At 45.6% G+C, this 17356-nt stretch overlaps 2 protein-coding genes across 3 annotated transcripts; one reads left to right on the forward strand and one right to left on the reverse strand.

Annotated features, from left to right (window-relative positions):
* Positions 1-55: 55 nt before the first annotated feature.
* gart (phosphoribosylglycinamide formyltransferase) lies at positions 56-7858 on the forward strand. Its single transcript, XM_077730380.1, has 22 exons — positions 56-124; positions 318-394; positions 1470-1619; positions 1737-1832; positions 1889-2063; positions 2155-2266; positions 2341-2409; positions 2493-2618; positions 2822-2909; positions 2984-3238; positions 3389-3620; positions 3805-3899; positions 3965-4074; positions 4473-4671; positions 4754-5005; positions 5509-5661; positions 5756-5959; positions 6030-6167; positions 6243-6373; positions 7158-7299; positions 7378-7493; positions 7570-7858. The coding sequence occupies exons 3-22, from the start codon at positions 1475-1477 to the stop codon at positions 7765-7767; spliced, it is 3036 nt and encodes a 1011-aa protein (XP_077586506.1). The 5' UTR covers positions 56-124; positions 318-394; positions 1470-1474; the 3' UTR covers positions 7768-7858.
* Positions 7859-11035: 3177 nt separating this feature from the next.
* On the reverse strand, positions 11036-14020 carry hemk2 (HemK methyltransferase 2, ETF1 glutamine and histone H4 lysine). 2 transcript variants are annotated; one of them, XM_077721304.1, is made up of 7 exons: positions 13443-14020; positions 12771-12860; positions 12609-12699; positions 12457-12540; positions 12231-12372; positions 11367-11491; positions 11036-11062 (listed from the first exon to the last, which is right to left on the reverse strand). In XM_077721304.1, exons 1-6 carry the CDS (start codon positions 13577-13579, stop codon positions 11376-11378), a joined length of 660 nt encoding a protein of 219 aa, XP_077577430.1. In that variant the 5' UTR covers positions 13580-14020; the 3' UTR covers positions 11036-11062; positions 11367-11375. The 2 variants fall into 2 exon arrangements, with proteins under 2 accessions (XP_077577430.1, XP_077577420.1); XM_077721294.1 differs by lacking the exon at positions 11036-11062 and having other exon boundaries at positions 11349-11491.
* Between the last annotated feature and the right edge of the window lie 3336 nt (positions 14021-17356).

The raw sequence follows: 17356 nt of genomic DNA on the forward strand, positions 1-17356 counted from the left end.
TAAATTATCTGTTGGCAGCAAAAATCCAAGTATAGAACTACTAATCCCATGATGCATTGCTTCGTTACACCCGAGGAAGTTGGTAAAACTTCTCAAACGTCAGTGATAAAGTAAGATATATAAGGTAAGATACGGAACGCTGCCTAAAAACTAAGTTTGACTGCAACTACATTGTTGTTTTTGTCGCCTTTAGTGATAACAACAACAACATCAAATTGCATTGGTTATTTGGCAAGACCGAGTACATCCTTGTCATATTTAGGATGCACGTGGTCCATGTGTGTGTATGTTTCAATGTGTGTGTGGTCATTCTGCAGGCTGGTTGAAAGCAGAGTGGACGTGTCTGCATCCTGAACCGGGCCCCGTCTAATTCCTGCTTTCCTGCAAATCTCAGGTTGGTGTTGCTCTGATTCAGGAATGTAACCGTTCCCCCGCTTAAACATCCTCTTTTGCATGTATCTCGTGAAGCTGATCAAATACATTAAATATAGTTGGATTTCATTTCAGCCACTTTTTTTAGCATCATGAAGAATTGGGATCTGCAAAATTGTTAAACAGTCTGTACTTTTTTTCCAATAGAAGTAGACTTGGGCTGAAATTAAAGAAGTTTACATGGCTGTCGAATTACTATTTAAAAAAACATTCAAGTATCCCTGTATTAAGAATGTTTGCATGCCCTGTCTTGCTTTTCTGAGTCTGATGTTTTGAGTTAGTGATTGTTCGTTCCCAGGTTGTTTTCCCCAAGACCAAAATCAATCGAGGATGCAACTAAAATCGTTATGAACGCCCATTGTTTAAGATTTTTTTTTTTTTTTAGGATGAATACAGTAACAAGCCTATTTTGAAAGTGAAAAGGTCTATTTTGGGATCTGTGGAATAAAAGTATTATTCCAGAATAAGTCTGTTAAGATGAAGGTAAAGTTTAGCAAATTTCACTTTGCTACTTTTTATAGTCGCTGTTGTATATTGTATATTTTCCGTGATGAACACAGACTTTTTCCATGTAAATATGTGATTGGCACACACCGGTGATCACAAAATCTGCATTTTTTTTTAGTTTAGGACAGGGTAGTCAAATTGCATCCGGCTGATCAGTGCATTTCACTGATGAGATCACATGGCTGCAAACAAATGTCACGCGGCTTATAATCATTGCGACTGTGAGCTCTGTGCCTGAAAAGTTATTAACAAAGGGATGTGACAAATTACGACTACGGGGACGTGGAGGGAAAAAAATCCAGATTGTCGAATAATTCCTTGTGTGCTCAGTCACCTGACAGAAAGCTTGTCTTATTGGTTTGCCTTTTTGTTCTGCCCGATTGGGCTTATCTAAGTGTGACAATACAAGATAATATAGGACTGCAGTTTTCTGAAAAGGTCAGCGCTTCCTCGCCTGTCGACCTTTTGTTGAGTCTTGGTGTCTAATTAGACGACATGGAGTTGTGAAAGGTCATTTTCCCATATCACAGATGCTATGGCTGAACGGGTGCTGGTTGTCGGTGGAGGAGGGCGAGAACACGCTCTGGCGTGGAAGTTGGCCCAGTCGCCGCACGTCCAGCAAGTCCTGGTGGCACCTGGGAATGCTGGGACGGTGAACTCTGGCAAAATCAGCAATTCGGGTATGTAATAAAAGCGTTATGCCATTAATGTATGTACTGGGTGCTTGGTAAAAATAGAATTGAGGAGAAAAAAATCATTTCTGTCATGTAGTAATTCAATGTTTATTCTCTCTACAGAGGTATCTGTGAATAACCACGCCATATTGGCTCAATTTTGCAAGGACCATCACGTGGGGCTAGTGGTGGTTGGTCCTGAGGTTCCACTTGCGGCAGGTAAGTGCAGCCACAATCCAAAAAAGTAGGAAGCATCTCATTGCCGTGTGATTCAGGGATCGTGGACGATTTGATGGCGGCTGGAGTGCAGTGTTTCGGCCCCTCTGCGAAAGCCGCCCAGTTGGAGGCCAGCAAGAGCTTCTCCAAGGCCTTCATGGAGCGTCATGGAATCCCCACAGCACGTTACGGTTCCTTCACCAACCCCGAGGAGGCTTGCAACTACATCCGCACGTTAGTTTCAGCCCTTTTCCCCTACCCAAACCTCTCTGACTGGATTTACAACTTGACATAAACTATGTTTCTCTTGTTTTGTCATCCACAGGGCTGACTTTCCAGCACTTGTTGTGAAGGCCAGTGGCTTGGCAGCAGGGAAAGGAGTTATTGTAGCACAGGACAAGGAGGAGGCCTGCCGGGCTGTGATAGATATCATGAAGGTAAATTGCATCCGGTGTGTGGTCTTAAAATGTTGATTATTTTAGTCTTCACATCTCTCACTGATGAATTACAGGACCGAGCGTTTGGGTCTGCGGGGGACACCGTGGTGGTGGAGGAGCTCCTAGAAGGAGAGGAAGTATCTGTGAGTCAATGCACTTTGAAGTAGGCAAACAAATGTCTGTCTTCAAGCCTTTTATGTACCAGAGACTGTACCACTTGTTGCAGTGCCTGTGCTTCAGTGATGGCTCCTCAGTGTCGCCGATGCCTCCAGCGCAGGATCATAAACGTCTGCTTGATGGCGACCACGGCCCAAACACGGGCGGCATGGGAGCCTACTGTCCGACCCCTCAGGTATATGTGGTCTTTGGTTTATGCCGTAAGATTAACATGTACATACTGTGAGGTAGAAAAAAAGGCTAAACCAATGGCTTGAAAATAATTAAGACCTTTTGGGAGTGGTGCTGTCTCATGCTAGTTTTCAAGCTATTGTCCCGGTTCTGTACTTTGTTATTTATGTCCCATCAATTAGGAATATTTTTTCCTTTGTGTGGCAGGTGAGTGAAGAGCTCATGGTGCAGATCCGGGAATCTGTGCTCCAGAAAACCGTGGACGGAATGAAGCAGGAAGGAGTACCTTACGTGGGTGAGTGTGGATTTCTCAACCTGATTTGTGACTAAAAGGCTCCAATCACCTTTGATGTCATTTGACCCTCAAAGGAGTTTTGTATGCTGGGCTGATGCTAACCCAGCAGGGAATCAAAGTTCTGGAGTTCAACTGCCGTTTCGGAGACCCAGAGTGTCAGGTTTTGCTCCCCTTGCTAAAGAGTGACTTGTATGAGGTCATTTTGAACACCATGCAAGGCAAGCTGGCCTTAAGCACCCCTGAGTGGTACCAGGACAAATCTGCAGTCACGGTGGTGATGGCGAGTGCTGGCTATCCTGGTGCCTACAGCAAAGGAGTTACCCTAACTGGTAAGTGGTTAGGGTATGAAAAGTGAAAAATAATATAAATGGCCAAAAATATGTAGATTTCTTTATTTTTATAAAAAAGAAATTAGAGTAATATTGAAAGAGAGCACCAATAAAAGCACATTGTTTAATTCTCCTCCTCTTAATCCCTAGGTCTCTCCCAGGTTGAGGGTATGGGGATTCAGGTATTCCACGCAGGCACCGCATTAAAGGACAAACAAGTGGTCTCCAGCGGCGGACGTGTCCTGACAGTAACGGCGGTCCGGCCATCTTTAGAGGCTGCGCTGCAGGCGGCCAATCAAGGCGTGGCGGCTGTGGGGTTCCCCGCTGCTGTTTACCGCCGGGACATTGGCCACAAGGCCATTGCCCATTTGAAGCAACGCAGGTGTGTTTGACTGCAGCTCACAAACATTCCGTCTTCTGTATTGGCTTTTTTATTTCATAAATAAACAAACTTTGGATGATCACTTATTTGTTTGTTTCTTCACTTGGAATTTTTATCACTTTGTTAGCCCTTTCTAAGGTGTGCCTACAGAAACTTAGGAGTTATTTAATCGTGTCTTCGACAGAGGGCTGACCTATAAGGACAGCGGTGTGGACATTGCTGCAGGCAACAAACTTGTGGACATGATCAAGCCACTAGCGCGGGCAACTTCCCGAGCGGGTAAATTGACATTTTGAAAACCGGTCTCAACTGCAGGAAATATATTTACAAGTTCTTCTCACCAGGATGTAATGCGGAGCTGGGAGGTTTTGCCGGGCTGTTTGATCTTAAAGCTGCCGGATTCGTCGACCCTATCCTGGTATCCGGAACTGATGGAGTGGGAACTAAACTTAAGGTGGGATTTTGTTCTTCATAATATTCCTATGCCCCTTCAGTTGAGTTAAGTTACTCAACAAGATGTAATGTAGTCACCATTTTACAAAGCCTAAGCTAGGCAATATTTTTTGATTGACGTCATCAGTGTATTTCTTTCCTATTTACCATTATCAAGCTTATATTTATGTATTGTTTACAGTAATCCCTCGAATATCACGGTTATTGTAGACAATACATGGCCACGATAATCGAAAAATCTACCTTTATTGTTGTTTTTTTTTTCTCCAATGCTGAATGGCTTACGAGTTTCAGCTTGGATTTTATGAACTAAAAAAAAAGAAAAATTGCCAAGTGGAGTCGCGATAATCGAGGGTAGACTTATAGTATATTTTCCTTTTTTTACTGTGCTTTATCTAGATTGCCCAGGCTTGCGGACAGCATGGTGGACTAGGTCAGGACTTGGTGGCCATGTGTGTCAATGACGTGTTGGCTCAGGGCGCCGAGCCACTCTTCTTCCTCGACTACTTCTCCTGCGGAGTTTTGGACGTGAATGTCACCGCCACAGTGGTCGCAAGTATCGCCAAAGCTTGCGAGATGGCTGGTTGTGCTCTACTCGGCAAGTATAGTCGTAGCTTTTGTCAATTCTGTAGTCCTAGACTGCCACGTTAAACAATTCACCTGTGTTGTTGGGTGTTCAGGTGGTGAGACGGCGGAAATGCCCGGTGTGTACCTCCCGGGAGAGTACGACCTAGCTGGCTTCTGTGTGGGAGCAGTGGAGCGGGGAGCAATGTTGCCTCGGCTGGCGGACATCGCCGAAGGAGACCTGTTAATTGGCGTGGCATCCTCTGGTATCCATAGCAACGGCTTTAGCCTGGTACGCAAGGTCTTGGAGCAAACGCATCTCAGCTACAGCTCCCCATCACCTTTTGGTAACCCTGACAAGACTGTCGGTAAGTAATAATAATAATCGGGCATAGGCTTTGTCATCAACAAAAACAAAAGCCCAATTGTCTTCATACCCAGAAACTGCGAATGACGAAATTGGTAGTGCTTCTCCATAAGGTGCAAAAGACCCAAATAAGTGATAAAATTGTTCCAAATGTCATTGTTGCATTAGGGCAGGGCCTCATTCTTATCACCTCCCACGTCCAAATTATGCTTTCAATCTGAGGGTCACTATGTCTGCCTGTTAAACTGCCACAATTAATTGATTAGTGGTTTGACAGCTTTTATGATACGCGATAGATCATTTGTGAAAATTAAGATATGTCAAAATCTTCGTAATAGGAAATATTTTCTTGTATTTTTGTCAAATGTATTTACATTTTCTTTTACTAAAATGGCGAAAACATTGAATATTTGACACATGTTCAGCAGGGGTGTAAATTTATTTTTTGCATGCAACGTACATTGGAACTGAAGTGATATTATGTTTTTATTATTTTCTCTGCAGGAGAGGTTTTGCTCACACCAACAAAGATCTACAGTCGTCTTCTCCTTCCAATCCTGCGCAGCGGTGCTGTCAAAGCATACGCCCACATCACTGGAGGAGGACTTTTGGAAAATATCCCCAGGGTCTTGCCCCAGGAGCTGGCTGTCGATTTAGGTAAGCCCTGCATGTATGTTAATAATTCATTACCATGGTTTTAATTTATACCGACACCGTGTATTTTATTTGCTTATTCTTCTATTTCCGGTAGATGCTTCCCGTTGGAGCATCCCACCGGTATTCTCTTGGCTGCAGAAAGAGGGTGGGCTGAGCGAGCTCGAGCTGACCCGCACCTTCAACTGTGGTTTGGGTGCGGTCCTGGTGGTCGCCCCCGTGGATGCCCAGAGAGTTTTGCGGCAGCTGCAAGCTCACGAGGAGGCCTGGATTGTGGGTGCGCTCGCTCACAAGCCATCTGGTAAGACCCATCATCGAACGTCCGAACATTCAAATGGACATGCGGTGACAATGTGAATGTGGGTCCGCAGGAGCTGAGTCTGTGGTCGTCCGTAACCTCAAACACAGCTTGCTAAATGCCGGTCCTGCCTCCAAGAATGGCAGTTGCCTGTATGACAGCAGCATTCCTCACAAGAGGGCCAAAGTTGGGGTTCTCATCTCAGGCACAGGTTTGCTTCTTACTTAATAATGAAGTTTCAAGAAATCAAGTGGATTCAAAACCCTGCATTGGCTTACTCCTTCAGGTACAAACCTTCAAGCTCTGATCGAACAGGCCAAACGTCCATCGAGCTGCGCAGAAATTGTTGTAGTCATCTCCAACAAGCCTGGAGTTCAGGGTCTCAAGAGAGCAGCGCTGGCTGGTATTCAGACACGGGTACTCTATTTTATTTGTTTTATAGGATTTTCAGTGCTAAGAAATTTAGAAAACACTGCATTTTTCAAGTTAACATTTAATCTTATTTGCTATCTTGTACATGTATGTACGTACGTGTATGTATTTATGTATGTATGTACGTGTATGTATTTATGTATGTATGTACGTGTATGTATGTACGTACGTGTATGTATGTACGTACGTGTATGTATGTACGTACGTGTATGTATGTACGTACGTGTATGTATGTACGTACGTACGTGTATGTATGTATGTACGTACGTACGTGTATGTATGTATGTACGTACGTACGTGTATGTATGTATGTACGTACGTACGTGTATGTATGTATGTACGTACGTGTATGTATGTATGTACGTACGTACGTGTATGTATGTATGTACGTACGTACGTGTATGTATGTACGTACGTACGTGTATGTATGTACGTACGTACGTGTATGTATGTATGTACGTACGTACGCGTATGTATGTATGTACGTACGTACATACGTGTATGTATGTATGTATGTATGTACGTACGTACGCGTATGTATGTATGTACGTACGTACATACGTGTATGTATGTATGTATGTATGTACGTACGTACGTACGTACGTACGTGTATGTATGTATGTATGTACGTACGTACGCACGTGTATGTATGTACGTACGTATATACAAACACATACATATGTATATACAAACATACATATACATAATTTTAGGCATAAATGACAAAGAAAGATAGAATATTTTGTGACAATGTATCTGACTTAAACAGGTGGTTGACCACAAACTGTACGGCAGCAGAGCAGAATTTGACAGCACCATCGACCGTGTGCTGGAAGAATTTGAGGTGGAGCTGGTGTGTTTGGCAGGATTCATGCGAATCCTCACAGGAACTTTTGTCAAGAAATGGAACAGTGGGTTGACACACCTATCATCACTATGAACAAATCTTCCGTTTTGTCTATTTTCTTATGAACGTGGTGTCTTTTCAGATAAGCTGTTGAACATACATCCCTCCTTACTGCCCTCCTTTAAGGGTGTGAAGGCCCAAAAGCAAGCTCTTCATGCTGGGGTGCGGGTCAGCGGCTGCACGGTTCATTTTGTTGCAGTAAGTCAGTCATATTGTCATCCAAACTTGTTGCATGACATGAAAGATAAGTTAAAATTGCTGTTTTACTTTTCAGGAGGAGGTGGACGCTGGGGCCATCATTGTGCAGGAGGCGGTTCCGGTGTTAAGCAGCGACACAGAGGAAAGTCTGTCAGAAAGAATTAAAGAAGCAGAGCACAGGGCATTCCCTACCGCTATGGAGCTGGTAGCCAGCGGAGCTGTCCATCTTAGTGATGACGGACATGTTATCTGGAAGTCCAATTTACCGCATTAGCACCATCAATCATTTTGTTACTTAACTACATTCCATGTTTGCATGAATGGTGTGAGGGAATTGTTCCCAATAAAGAAATACTTCTCGGTGATTTACTTCTGTTTTCATCCGTCTGGGTGGGCTGTAATGCATTTTACTTGACTATAATTTGTCTGTCCTTCAAAAGCGAAACGGCTTTCGGCGGAACGGCTTTCGGCGAAACGGCTTTCGGCGAAACGGCTTTCGGCGAAACGGCTTTCGGCGAAACGGCTTTCGGCGAAACGGCTTTCGGCGAAACGGCTTTCGGCGAAACGGCTTTCGGCGAAACGGCTTTCGGCGAAACGGCTTTCGGCGAAACGGCTTTCGGCGAAACGGCTTTCGGCGAAACGGCTTTCGGCGAAACGGCTTTCGGCGAAACGGCTTTCGGCGAAACGGCTTTCGGCGAAACGGCTTTCGGCGAAACGGCTTTCGGCGAAACGGCTTTCGGCGAAACGGCTTTCGGCGAAACGGCTTTCGGCGAAACGGCTTTCGGCGAAACGGCTTTCGGCGAAACGGCTTTCGGCGAAACGGCTTTCGGCGAAACGGCTTTCGGCGAAACGGCTTTCGGCGAAACGGCTTTCGGCGAAACGGCTTTCGGCGAAACGGCTTTCGGCGAAACGGCTTTCGGCGAAACGGCTTTCGGCGAAACGGCTTTCGGCGAAACGGCTTTCGGCGAAACGGCTTTCGGCGAAACGGCTTTCGGCGAAACGGCTTTCGGCGAAACGGCTTTCGGCGAAACGGCTTTCGGCGAAACGGCTTTCGGCGAAACGGCTTTCGGCGAAACGGCTTTCGGCGAAACGGCTTTCGGCGAAACGGCTTTCGGCGAAACGGCTTTCGGCGAAACGGCTTTCGGCGAAACGGCTTTCGGCGAAACGGCTTTCGGCGAAACGGCTTTCGGCGAAACGGCTTTCGGCGAAACGGCTTTCGGCGAAACGGCTTTCGGCGAAACGGCTTTCGGCGAAACGGCTTTCGGCGAAACGGCTTTCGGCGAAACGGCTTTCGGCGAAACGGCTTTCGGCGAAACGGCTTTCGGCGAAACGGCTTTCGGCGAAACGGCTTTCGGCGAAACGGCTTTCGGCGAAACGGCTTTCGGCGAAACGGCTTTCGGCGAAACGGCTTTCGGCGAAACGGCTTTCGGCGAAACGGCTTTCGGCGAAACGGCTTTCGGCGAAACGGCTTTCGGCGAAACGGCTTTCGGCGAAACGGCTTTCGGCGAAACGGCTTTCGGCGAAACGGCTTTCGGCGAAACGGCTTTCGGCGAAACGGCTTTCGGCGAAACGGCTTTCGGCGAAACGGCTTTCGGCGAAACGGCTTTCGGCGAAACGGCTTTCGGCGAAACGGCTTTCGGCGAAACGGCTTTCGGCGAAACGGCTTTCGGCGAAACGGCTTTCGGCGAAACGGCTTTCGGCGAAACGGCTTTCGGCGAAACGGCTTTCGGCGAAACGGCTTTCGGCGAAACGGCTTTCGGCGAAACGGCTTTCGGCGAAACGGCTTTCGGCGAAACGGCTTTCGGCGAAACGGCTTTCGGCGAAACGGCTTTCGGCGAAACGGCTTTCGGCGAAACGGCTTTCGGCGAAACGGCTTTCGGCGAAACGGCTTTCGGCGAAACGGCTTTCGGCGAAACGGCTTTCGGCGAAACGGCTTTCGGCGAAACGGCTTTCGGCGAAACGGCTTTCGGCGAAACGGCTTTCGGCGAAACGGCTTTCGGCGAAACGGCTTTCGGCGAAACGGCTTTCGGCGAAACGGCTTTCGGCGAAACGGCTTTCGGCGAAACGGCTTTCGGCGAAACGGCTTTCGGCGAAACGGCTTTCGGCGAAACGGCTTTCGGCGAAACGGCTTTCGGCGAAACGGCTTTCGGCGAAACGGCTTTCGGCGAAACGGCTTTCGGCGAAACGGCTTTCGGCGAAACGGCTTTCGGCGAAACGGCTTTCGGCGAAACGGCTTTCGGCGAAACGGCTTTCGGCGAAACGGCTTTCGGCGAAACGGCTTTCGGCGAAACGGCTTTCGGCGAAACGGCTTTCGGCGAAACGGCTTTCGGCGAAACGGCTTTCGGCGAAACGGCTTTCGGCGAAACGGCTTTCGGCGAAACGGCTTTCGGCGAAACGGCTTTCGGCGAAACGGCTTTCGGCGAAACGGCTTTCGGCGAAACGGCTTTCGGCGAAACGGCTTTCGGCGAAACGGCTTTCGGCGAAACGGCTTTCGGCGAAACGGCTTTCGGCGAAACGGCTTTCGGCGAAACGGCTTTCGGCGAAACGGCTTTCGGCGAAACGGCTTTCGGCGAAACGGCTTTCGGCGAAACGGCTTTCGGCGAAACGGCTTTCGGCGAAACGGCTTTCGGCGAAACGGCTTTCGGCGAAACGGCTTTCGGCGAAACGGCTTTCGGCGAAACGGCTTTCGGCGAAACGGCTTTCGGCGAAACGGCTTTCGGCGAAACGGCTTTCGGCGAAACGGCTTTCGGCGAAACGGCTTTCGGCGAAACGGCTTTCGGCGAAACGGCTTTCGGCGAAACGGCTTTCGGCGAAACGGCTTTCGGCGAAACGGCTTTCGGCGAAACGGCTTTCGGCGAAACGGCTTTCGGCGAAACGGCTTTCGGCGAAACGGCTTTCGGCGAAACGGCTTTCGGCGAAACGGCTTCCGGCGAAACGGCTTCCGGCGAAACGGCTTCCGGCGAAACGGCTTTCGGCGAAACGGCTTCCGGCGAAACGGCTTCCGGCGAAACGGCTTCCGGCGAAACGGCTTCCGGCGAAACGGCTTCCGGCGAAACGGCTTTCGGCGAAACGGCTTTCGGCGAAACGGCTTCCGGCGAAACGGCTTCCGGCGAAACGGCTTCCGGCGAAACGGCTTCCGGCGAAACGGCTTCCGGCGAAACGGCTTCCGGCGAAACGGCTTCCGGCGAAACGGCTTCCGGCGAAACGGCTTCCGGCGAAACGGCTTCCGGCGAAACGGCTTCCGGCGAAACGGCTTCCGGCGAAACGGCTTCCGGCGAAACGGCTTCCGGCGAAACGGCTTCCGGCGAAACGGCTTCCGGCGAAACGGCTTCCGGCGAAACGGCTTCCGGCGAAACGGCTTCCGGCGAAACGGCTTCCGGCGAAACGGCTTCCGGCGAAACGGCTTCCGGCGAAACGGCTTCCGGCGAAACGGCTTCCGGCGAAACGGCTTCCGGCGAAACGGCTTCCGGCGAAACGGCTTCCGGCGAAACGGCTTCCGGCGAAACGGCTTCCGGCGAAACGGCTTCCGGCGAAACGTCTTTCGGCGAAACGTCTGGTCACTTTACACACTGGCGAACACGACAGAATTGACGCTCACACAGATGATGTTCATGAAAAAGCAAAATTTGAGCTTGCTGCCTAGGTGGAAAATGACATACGGGGAACATTTTTGACCAGTGTTACTATTTAATAGCAAATAGTGGACATACATCTAACATGATTCATGTTACTTTACTGTAACACATTTCTTAAAAGGTATTCAAACCAATATTTCATGTTTGCACAATGTAATTCAGATTAAAAAAATAAAATATTGACTGACGATGTTATAACTTCATTTTAAAAAAACTAACATTTTCATAATTTATTTACCTAGCATATTCATGTATGTTTGCGCCAATGGAAGCACAGAACAGTCAGCCTCTCGTTCCCAGCTCTGGTTGACAGACACGGTTTCCCCTGCAGTCCGTATTCGCTCAGTATTTGGATAATCTCATCTAGGATGTGAAGGTATGATGAAATTGGATTAATTCAGTGAAATGAGGCATTTGAGAATGACTGAAATCACTAAGTACAGTCGTACCTCGACTAACAAAATAAATTGGTTCCAGAACTATTTTTTGTAACTTGAAAACTTCGTAACGAGGTATACTTTATATGTTCTATCAGGGCCGAAAGCCCTCCACATAGAAGTACATTTTAGATGTTAGTGTGAAAATATGTGCCACATTGCATTTGTACGGTTTTAATCGCTTAATGGTAATTGCAAACATTAATAAGGGGAGCATTTAGCCGAGGTGGACAGCTATATAAGAGAATCTAGAAACATGGATGGTGGTTGTTATTAAACAGCCAATTAAATTGAATGCTTTCATTTTCATGATACGAGACAGAATGAGAGCGATGAAATGAGAGTCCATTAGATGGAGCAATATTTTAAAGTGAAAATCAATGCATCCGCGACAATATTTTCAAAATAAAATGACGGATAGGGAAATGCATTTACTTTTGGGGGGATTTCGTAACTTGGATCTTTTTTATATCTCGAGTCACTTGTGCATATAAAAATGTTTTCGTAACCTGAAAATTTGGTACTTAGAGGCGTTCGTAAGTAGAGGTACGACTATAAATTAAAACAAAATCATTTTCCCCAAAATCAACAAGTTCGGCAGATTATTTGTGCTATGAGATCATTTAGGTAGAGGAGTGATTGGATTTTAAAAAAGGTAAGCCCACCTGGATCGTTCTCTGCTATAGTGACCAAGTAGAAGAGTCCTCGACTGGACAGCAACTTGGAGACAATTGGCAAAAATCGGTCAGTGACTTCACGGCCTCTCGTCCCTCCGGCCCAAGCAGCTTCTATGCCTGTGCTGCCCACCTTGGAAAAAAAAAATCAACAATGCAAACATGTCAATCCAACATGTCAGATCTCAGTTTCATTGACCTCCGAAGGCTGAGCCACCTCACAGGACGGTGTTACCACATATGGGGGGTTGAAAAGGAGCACGTCCACCTGTCCACTCAGCCTGGGTAATAGACTTTCCACCTAGGTCAAAGGTCAAATAAGCATCTGAAATGTTGAAGTTGAGAAGTATGTGTAATGTGAAAGCTGACCAGGTCTGTGATGATGGGCTCGAGGGTTACAGAGTTGCGTGATGCCGTCTTTGCCGTGCACAGCGCTGCCGCACGGTTCACATCTGTACAACTGGTAAAAAAAACGTTTTATGTCACATGAAAATGGATGAGCAGGGGAGACCAAAGTGGTGATGAACTCACAAATAGACGGCCGAAGGTCCAAGCAGGGATGCCAGGAACGCCGACACCACGCCGGAGCCGCTGCCAACTTCCAGACAAATGCACGGGCCGCTGAATTTGAGCAAAAAAAAAAATACATCACAAATAAGATGAGAACCCCACTTTATGAATTCATTTGAGCTCTTGTAAAGTTTTGGTAGCCCATTTAAAGAGCTCGATTCATTTGGGATGGCGGTTCGGCGGAGCGAGTAATTAGCGCGTCAAATCTAGGTAGGTCCACCTGTGTGGAGTTTGAATGTTGTCTCCAGGCTTTCGTGGGTTTTCTCCAGGTACTCTGGTTTCCTCCCACATTCCAAAGACATGCATGGTAGGCTGATTGGACACTCTAAATTGCCCCTAGGTATGAGCGTTAATGGGTGTTTGTCCCCTTGTGTCCTGCAATTGGCTGGCCACCAATTCACGGTGTCCCCTGTCTCTGGCCCGAAGTCAGCTGGGATAGACTCCAGCACCCCTCGCGACCATAGTGAGGATAAAGCGGTTCAAAAAAATGAGATTCACTTGGGAGAAAGCAGACCTGAATTTACGGAATGTTCGGGAAAGCCTCACTGACTGGTGGCCAAGTGTAAAACATGACAACCTCTCTGGTGTGTGCATCACTCACCTTATCTGCCGAAGTTTGTGAATGTCACTCACCTTATCTGCTGGAGTTTGTGAAAGTCCTTCTCCAGCGAGTCAAGGAGCAAAAACGAATCCTCCGACGGCTCGTAAACGTCGCAGAAGTCTCCTCGCGCCGCATGGTCGTACAGAGGCGTGGGATAGTTAGCCGACATAGCGAACTAGGCGCACACCCTTCTCCTTTTCAGGGCGATCATGGCCAATTCCTGACGCTAATAACTTTGAATTAAACACAACACGTTTGGGATTTGTCACGGCAGTATTTGCTGACCACCATTGATATAGTTTGTCCCGATGGTGGTTCTCATCGATCAACATCCGGTGGCCATCTTGCGACAGATGAATTTAGGATGAGATGGTTTGCAGCCGAATGAGGGATTATCACTCCTAAAATATTAGCAATTCACCGAAAATCGAAGTATTTAGGTAACGTATTATTTTGTCGCGAATGTTTATGACAAACCAATCTGTATAAAAATCCTCCAAAATTAAATGAACATAAATGACCAATTGGCTCTACTTAGCGAATGGCTCTGACGCAAAATGGCAGACAATTGAGTGCCCTCCGACCCTGTTGGCTCATGGCGAGTACCAGACATCTTACTTTAGCCACAATTTGAACGGTTTACTTCCTGTAGTTTACGCGTGTATGCGTAATGACGTTGGTGAACGTAATAACGTAGAACTACGTTTTATCTTTAGTGGTACGGTGATGCTATCTGGTGGTCATTTTAGGGACTTACTATTGTTGTCGTTCTTGGTTTAATTATTTGTGAATGCACAACCCTATTGAACCTAACCTCTTTAGATTTTTCCTCTTGGTTTTAATTGTAGTTTTAAAAAAGAAATACAATACTATAACATTGCTTTAATATGTGAAGATATGCAATAGAAATATATAAAACATAATTTAGGTCTCATCTTATTTTTTAAAGTTATTTTAAATTTCTATATCAATGTAGTTCTGTATGTGTTAAATAATACAAAAGATAGTACTAAACGACTGACCAGTCTAGTTGTCCCCTGGAGTAATGTTTGTATTAATTTCAAAGGTTAATAAGAACCACATGTACTAAAAAAAGTGGTTAGGTATTTTTCTAACAAGTTCACCCTCTTGATTAGATTTGGGTTCTTGATTTTAGGTACTACTATTCTCATCCTAGTTTCAAGTGTCCCTTTCCCATTTATTTGTGAATTAAACACATCTAAGACTCTTTATAAAATCTATATTTTTGGCATCTTGTATTTCACTGGCATTAGTACCATAGCTCAGATGGAAAAGTGTCTTCTACCAGCCAAGAAGTGTGTGGGAGATGACCCTGAAACCCATTGACGATGTCAAAGGACACTTAAGCAACATGGGTTTTCATGCCTTTTTGGTAGTCCAATGAGAAAGTGCTGTCAAAGTCCTTTGAATTCAGAAAAGTATGAAAGCGAAAGCCTGTGGAGAGTGAAGGACGTTATTACTTGTACATTCTTCTATTCTAGCCTCAGTTTGGCTTGAATGTTTAATTTTGACATCAACACAATGTTAGGTGTGCAGAACCCACACTTACATTTAAGTAGAAGCACACAAATAAGTAAAAGCTTCAGTGTGTCTCTGGGCAAGGAAGGAAATGTTGATTCGGATGATCAACGATCAATAATATGTCCACGCAGAATCCATCTGATGAGAGTTTTTTTTTAAATTATTATCACTATGTCTATCAAGCTATTCTACCTTTTGCTTTTCTGAAGCCAGGATAGCAATAGATGAATGAGGAATATGTTTTTTTTTTTGTCTGACTCACAACATACCCTGTCAGGGACACAAAAGAGAACATTTTCTTTGTGGATGGACATTTTGTCCCAAATGACATGTTTATATTTAAAAGGTTGTCTGGATTTTTGGAGGCTTCTTGCAGTTCTATATTTCATTGTTTCCAATTGACTAACTTACCAAAATAGAATACGCACTAGACCAGGGGAGGGCAAACTTTTGGACCCGGGGGCCACATTGACTTTAAAAATTTGACAAATGGGCCGTGGTCAGCACAAGATTCGATACATGTAAAAAACTGCATCCGTTAACAGTACGAATGAAACATAAACAGAAAAAAAATGACTAAAGTACTAACATACTTATCAAAGTAAAAAGTATAAAGTACAAAGTAAGGTAAAAAGGAATGTATTAAGAAATATTAAAATGTAATTGGAAAAAAGATAGATGGTCTGTAAAACACGAAAAACAAATAAGAGTGGACAAACCTACTGCCTCTGGCTTCCCCGTGACGGCGCCATCTTGGGGGAAAAAATACTATTTGGACAACGTCGGCGGGCCGGATTAAAACGCCTTGCGGGCCAAATGTGGCCCGCGGGCCATAGTTAGCTCACACCTGCACTAGAACAAGTTTCCTACAATAGTCCAAATGAAAAAAATGTTTTCGAACATCCAAGTTTATTTTTTTTTGGAAAGTAATCTTCCTATGAATGTAGCTGGAGATGAAACAGTCAGAAAAGTACAGTACATATTTACCATATAGCAAATCAACTTAGGTACATTGCGTTTACCTGGTGAGAAGCAAACTACTAAAATTAACTTTTATCCTTGCAATACACTGCATATTGTGCTGGCACTAACAAACGTGTTTTTATTAGGTTTATTGAAAAGGGTATGTTGCATTCTGAGTCAAATACTTGTTGTTTTATGTCAGTTTGAGGCTTCAGTTCTAAGACTCCGGCAATGAGAAGGCGTTGTTGAAAATCATTCAAGGACAGATGAGTCGGTTAGTCCGGCACGTTTAAATGTGTATTCCTGATCCCTTTTAATTTATTCACCATCTTGAGAATTGATGCAATTTGGGCCTAAACATCTAGGCAGATATTCGTTAAGGAATTGCTACTTCTTGATGTCCTTCAGTCAAATGTACATCTGCGGTACAAATAAATGAAGCTTCAAGTGAAAAGACAGAGGCAGCCCATTTGGTAGCCCACTTGACATTTCTAAAAAGGATGACTTCTATCACCTGATGAAGTAAGACCCTCTTCTACTTGTGTAAACAAATTTCCAACCTAACGCTTCTGATATTCCTAAATCCTCCTAGCTGGATTAATCTCTTGTCTCTGTATGACCTCGAAGTTGCTCTCGACAAAATCATCGTCTCATTTCAATGCTAATGTGTGGTTATGGCTGTTTTCGAAGCGTAGCGGCTATTTATTATGAATCAGCTTACCCACGAGGCAAGCGTTAATCCGGTCCATCCCGATAGAGCCACTGTGCGCCAAGAGGTCAAGAAGATGATGTTTGAATAGACTCCACTCGTCTTATGATTTAGCGTGTACAGTAGTACGACCATCTGACCTTTAGTGGAAAGTTGCTTTCTCCTTGATTGATCACCTGTCATTTAGAGAACTCGTACATTGGGAAAGACAACCAGCGACACTGCCGATTTAGAATCTGGTTGCTTTAACTCATCTTTTTACGTTCTCGAAGTAAAATGTACAATACTTTACTGATGTTTAACATTTTATGACGCACCTCTCTCTTTATGGACAACCCTAGCTGGACTTGAGGGGTTCATAAACTGAAGTTCTGCTTTAAAGCTAACTAATAAAAAAGTAATGGTCAGTGTGATGGACTAAATTGATCAATAATTAACAAACGGACTCTTTATAGTGTACTCCTAATTGTAGGATTTTTTTCTATTGGGTGGTTAGCGTGTCGGTCTCACAGCTCTGGGGTCCTGGGTTCAAATCCAAGTTGGTCCACCTGTGTGGAGTTTGCATGTTCTCCCTGGGCTTGCGTGGTGGTCCTCCGGGTACTCCGGTTTCCTACCACATTTCAAAAATATGCAAGGTAGCTTGATTGGATGAGTGCGAGTGTGCATGGTTGTCTGGCCCTGTGATTGGCTGGCCACCAATTCAGGATGTCCCCCTCCTCTGACCCAAAGTCA

This window comes from Stigmatopora nigra, chromosome 1 (assembly GCF_051989575.1).
Source record: "Stigmatopora nigra isolate UIUO_SnigA chromosome 1, RoL_Snig_1.1, whole genome shotgun sequence".
Taxonomy (NCBI): domain Eukaryota; kingdom Metazoa; phylum Chordata; class Actinopteri; order Syngnathiformes; family Syngnathidae; genus Stigmatopora; species Stigmatopora nigra.

Excerpts from the sequence above, each read along its gene's own strand:
- gart (XM_077730380.1), top strand. The coding sequence starts at position 1,475 with ATGGCTGAACGGGTGCTGGTTGTCGGTGGAGGAGGGCGAGAACACGCT. Across the intron at positions 4,672-4,753 it reads GGCTGGTTGTGCTCTACTCG|GTGGTGAGACGGCGGAAATG; the intron begins GCAAGTATAGTC and ends TTGGGTGTTCAG. Across the intron at positions 6,168-6,242 it reads GGTTCTCATCTCAGGCACAG|GTACAAACCTTCAAGCTCTG; the intron begins GTTTGCTTCTTA and ends TTACTCCTTCAG.
- hemk2 (XM_077721304.1), bottom strand. The coding sequence starts at position 13,579 with ATGTCGGCTAACTATCCCACGCCTCTGTACGACCATGCGGCGCGAGGA. Across the intron at positions 12,373-12,456 it reads TGGTAACACCGTCCTGTGAG|GTGGGCAGCACAGGCATAGA; the intron begins GTGGCTCAGCCT and ends TTTTTTTCCAAG. Across the intron at positions 11,492-12,230 it reads TATAGCAGAGAACGATCCAG|ATGAGATTATCCAAATACTG; the intron begins GTGGGCTTACCT and ends TTCACATCCTAG.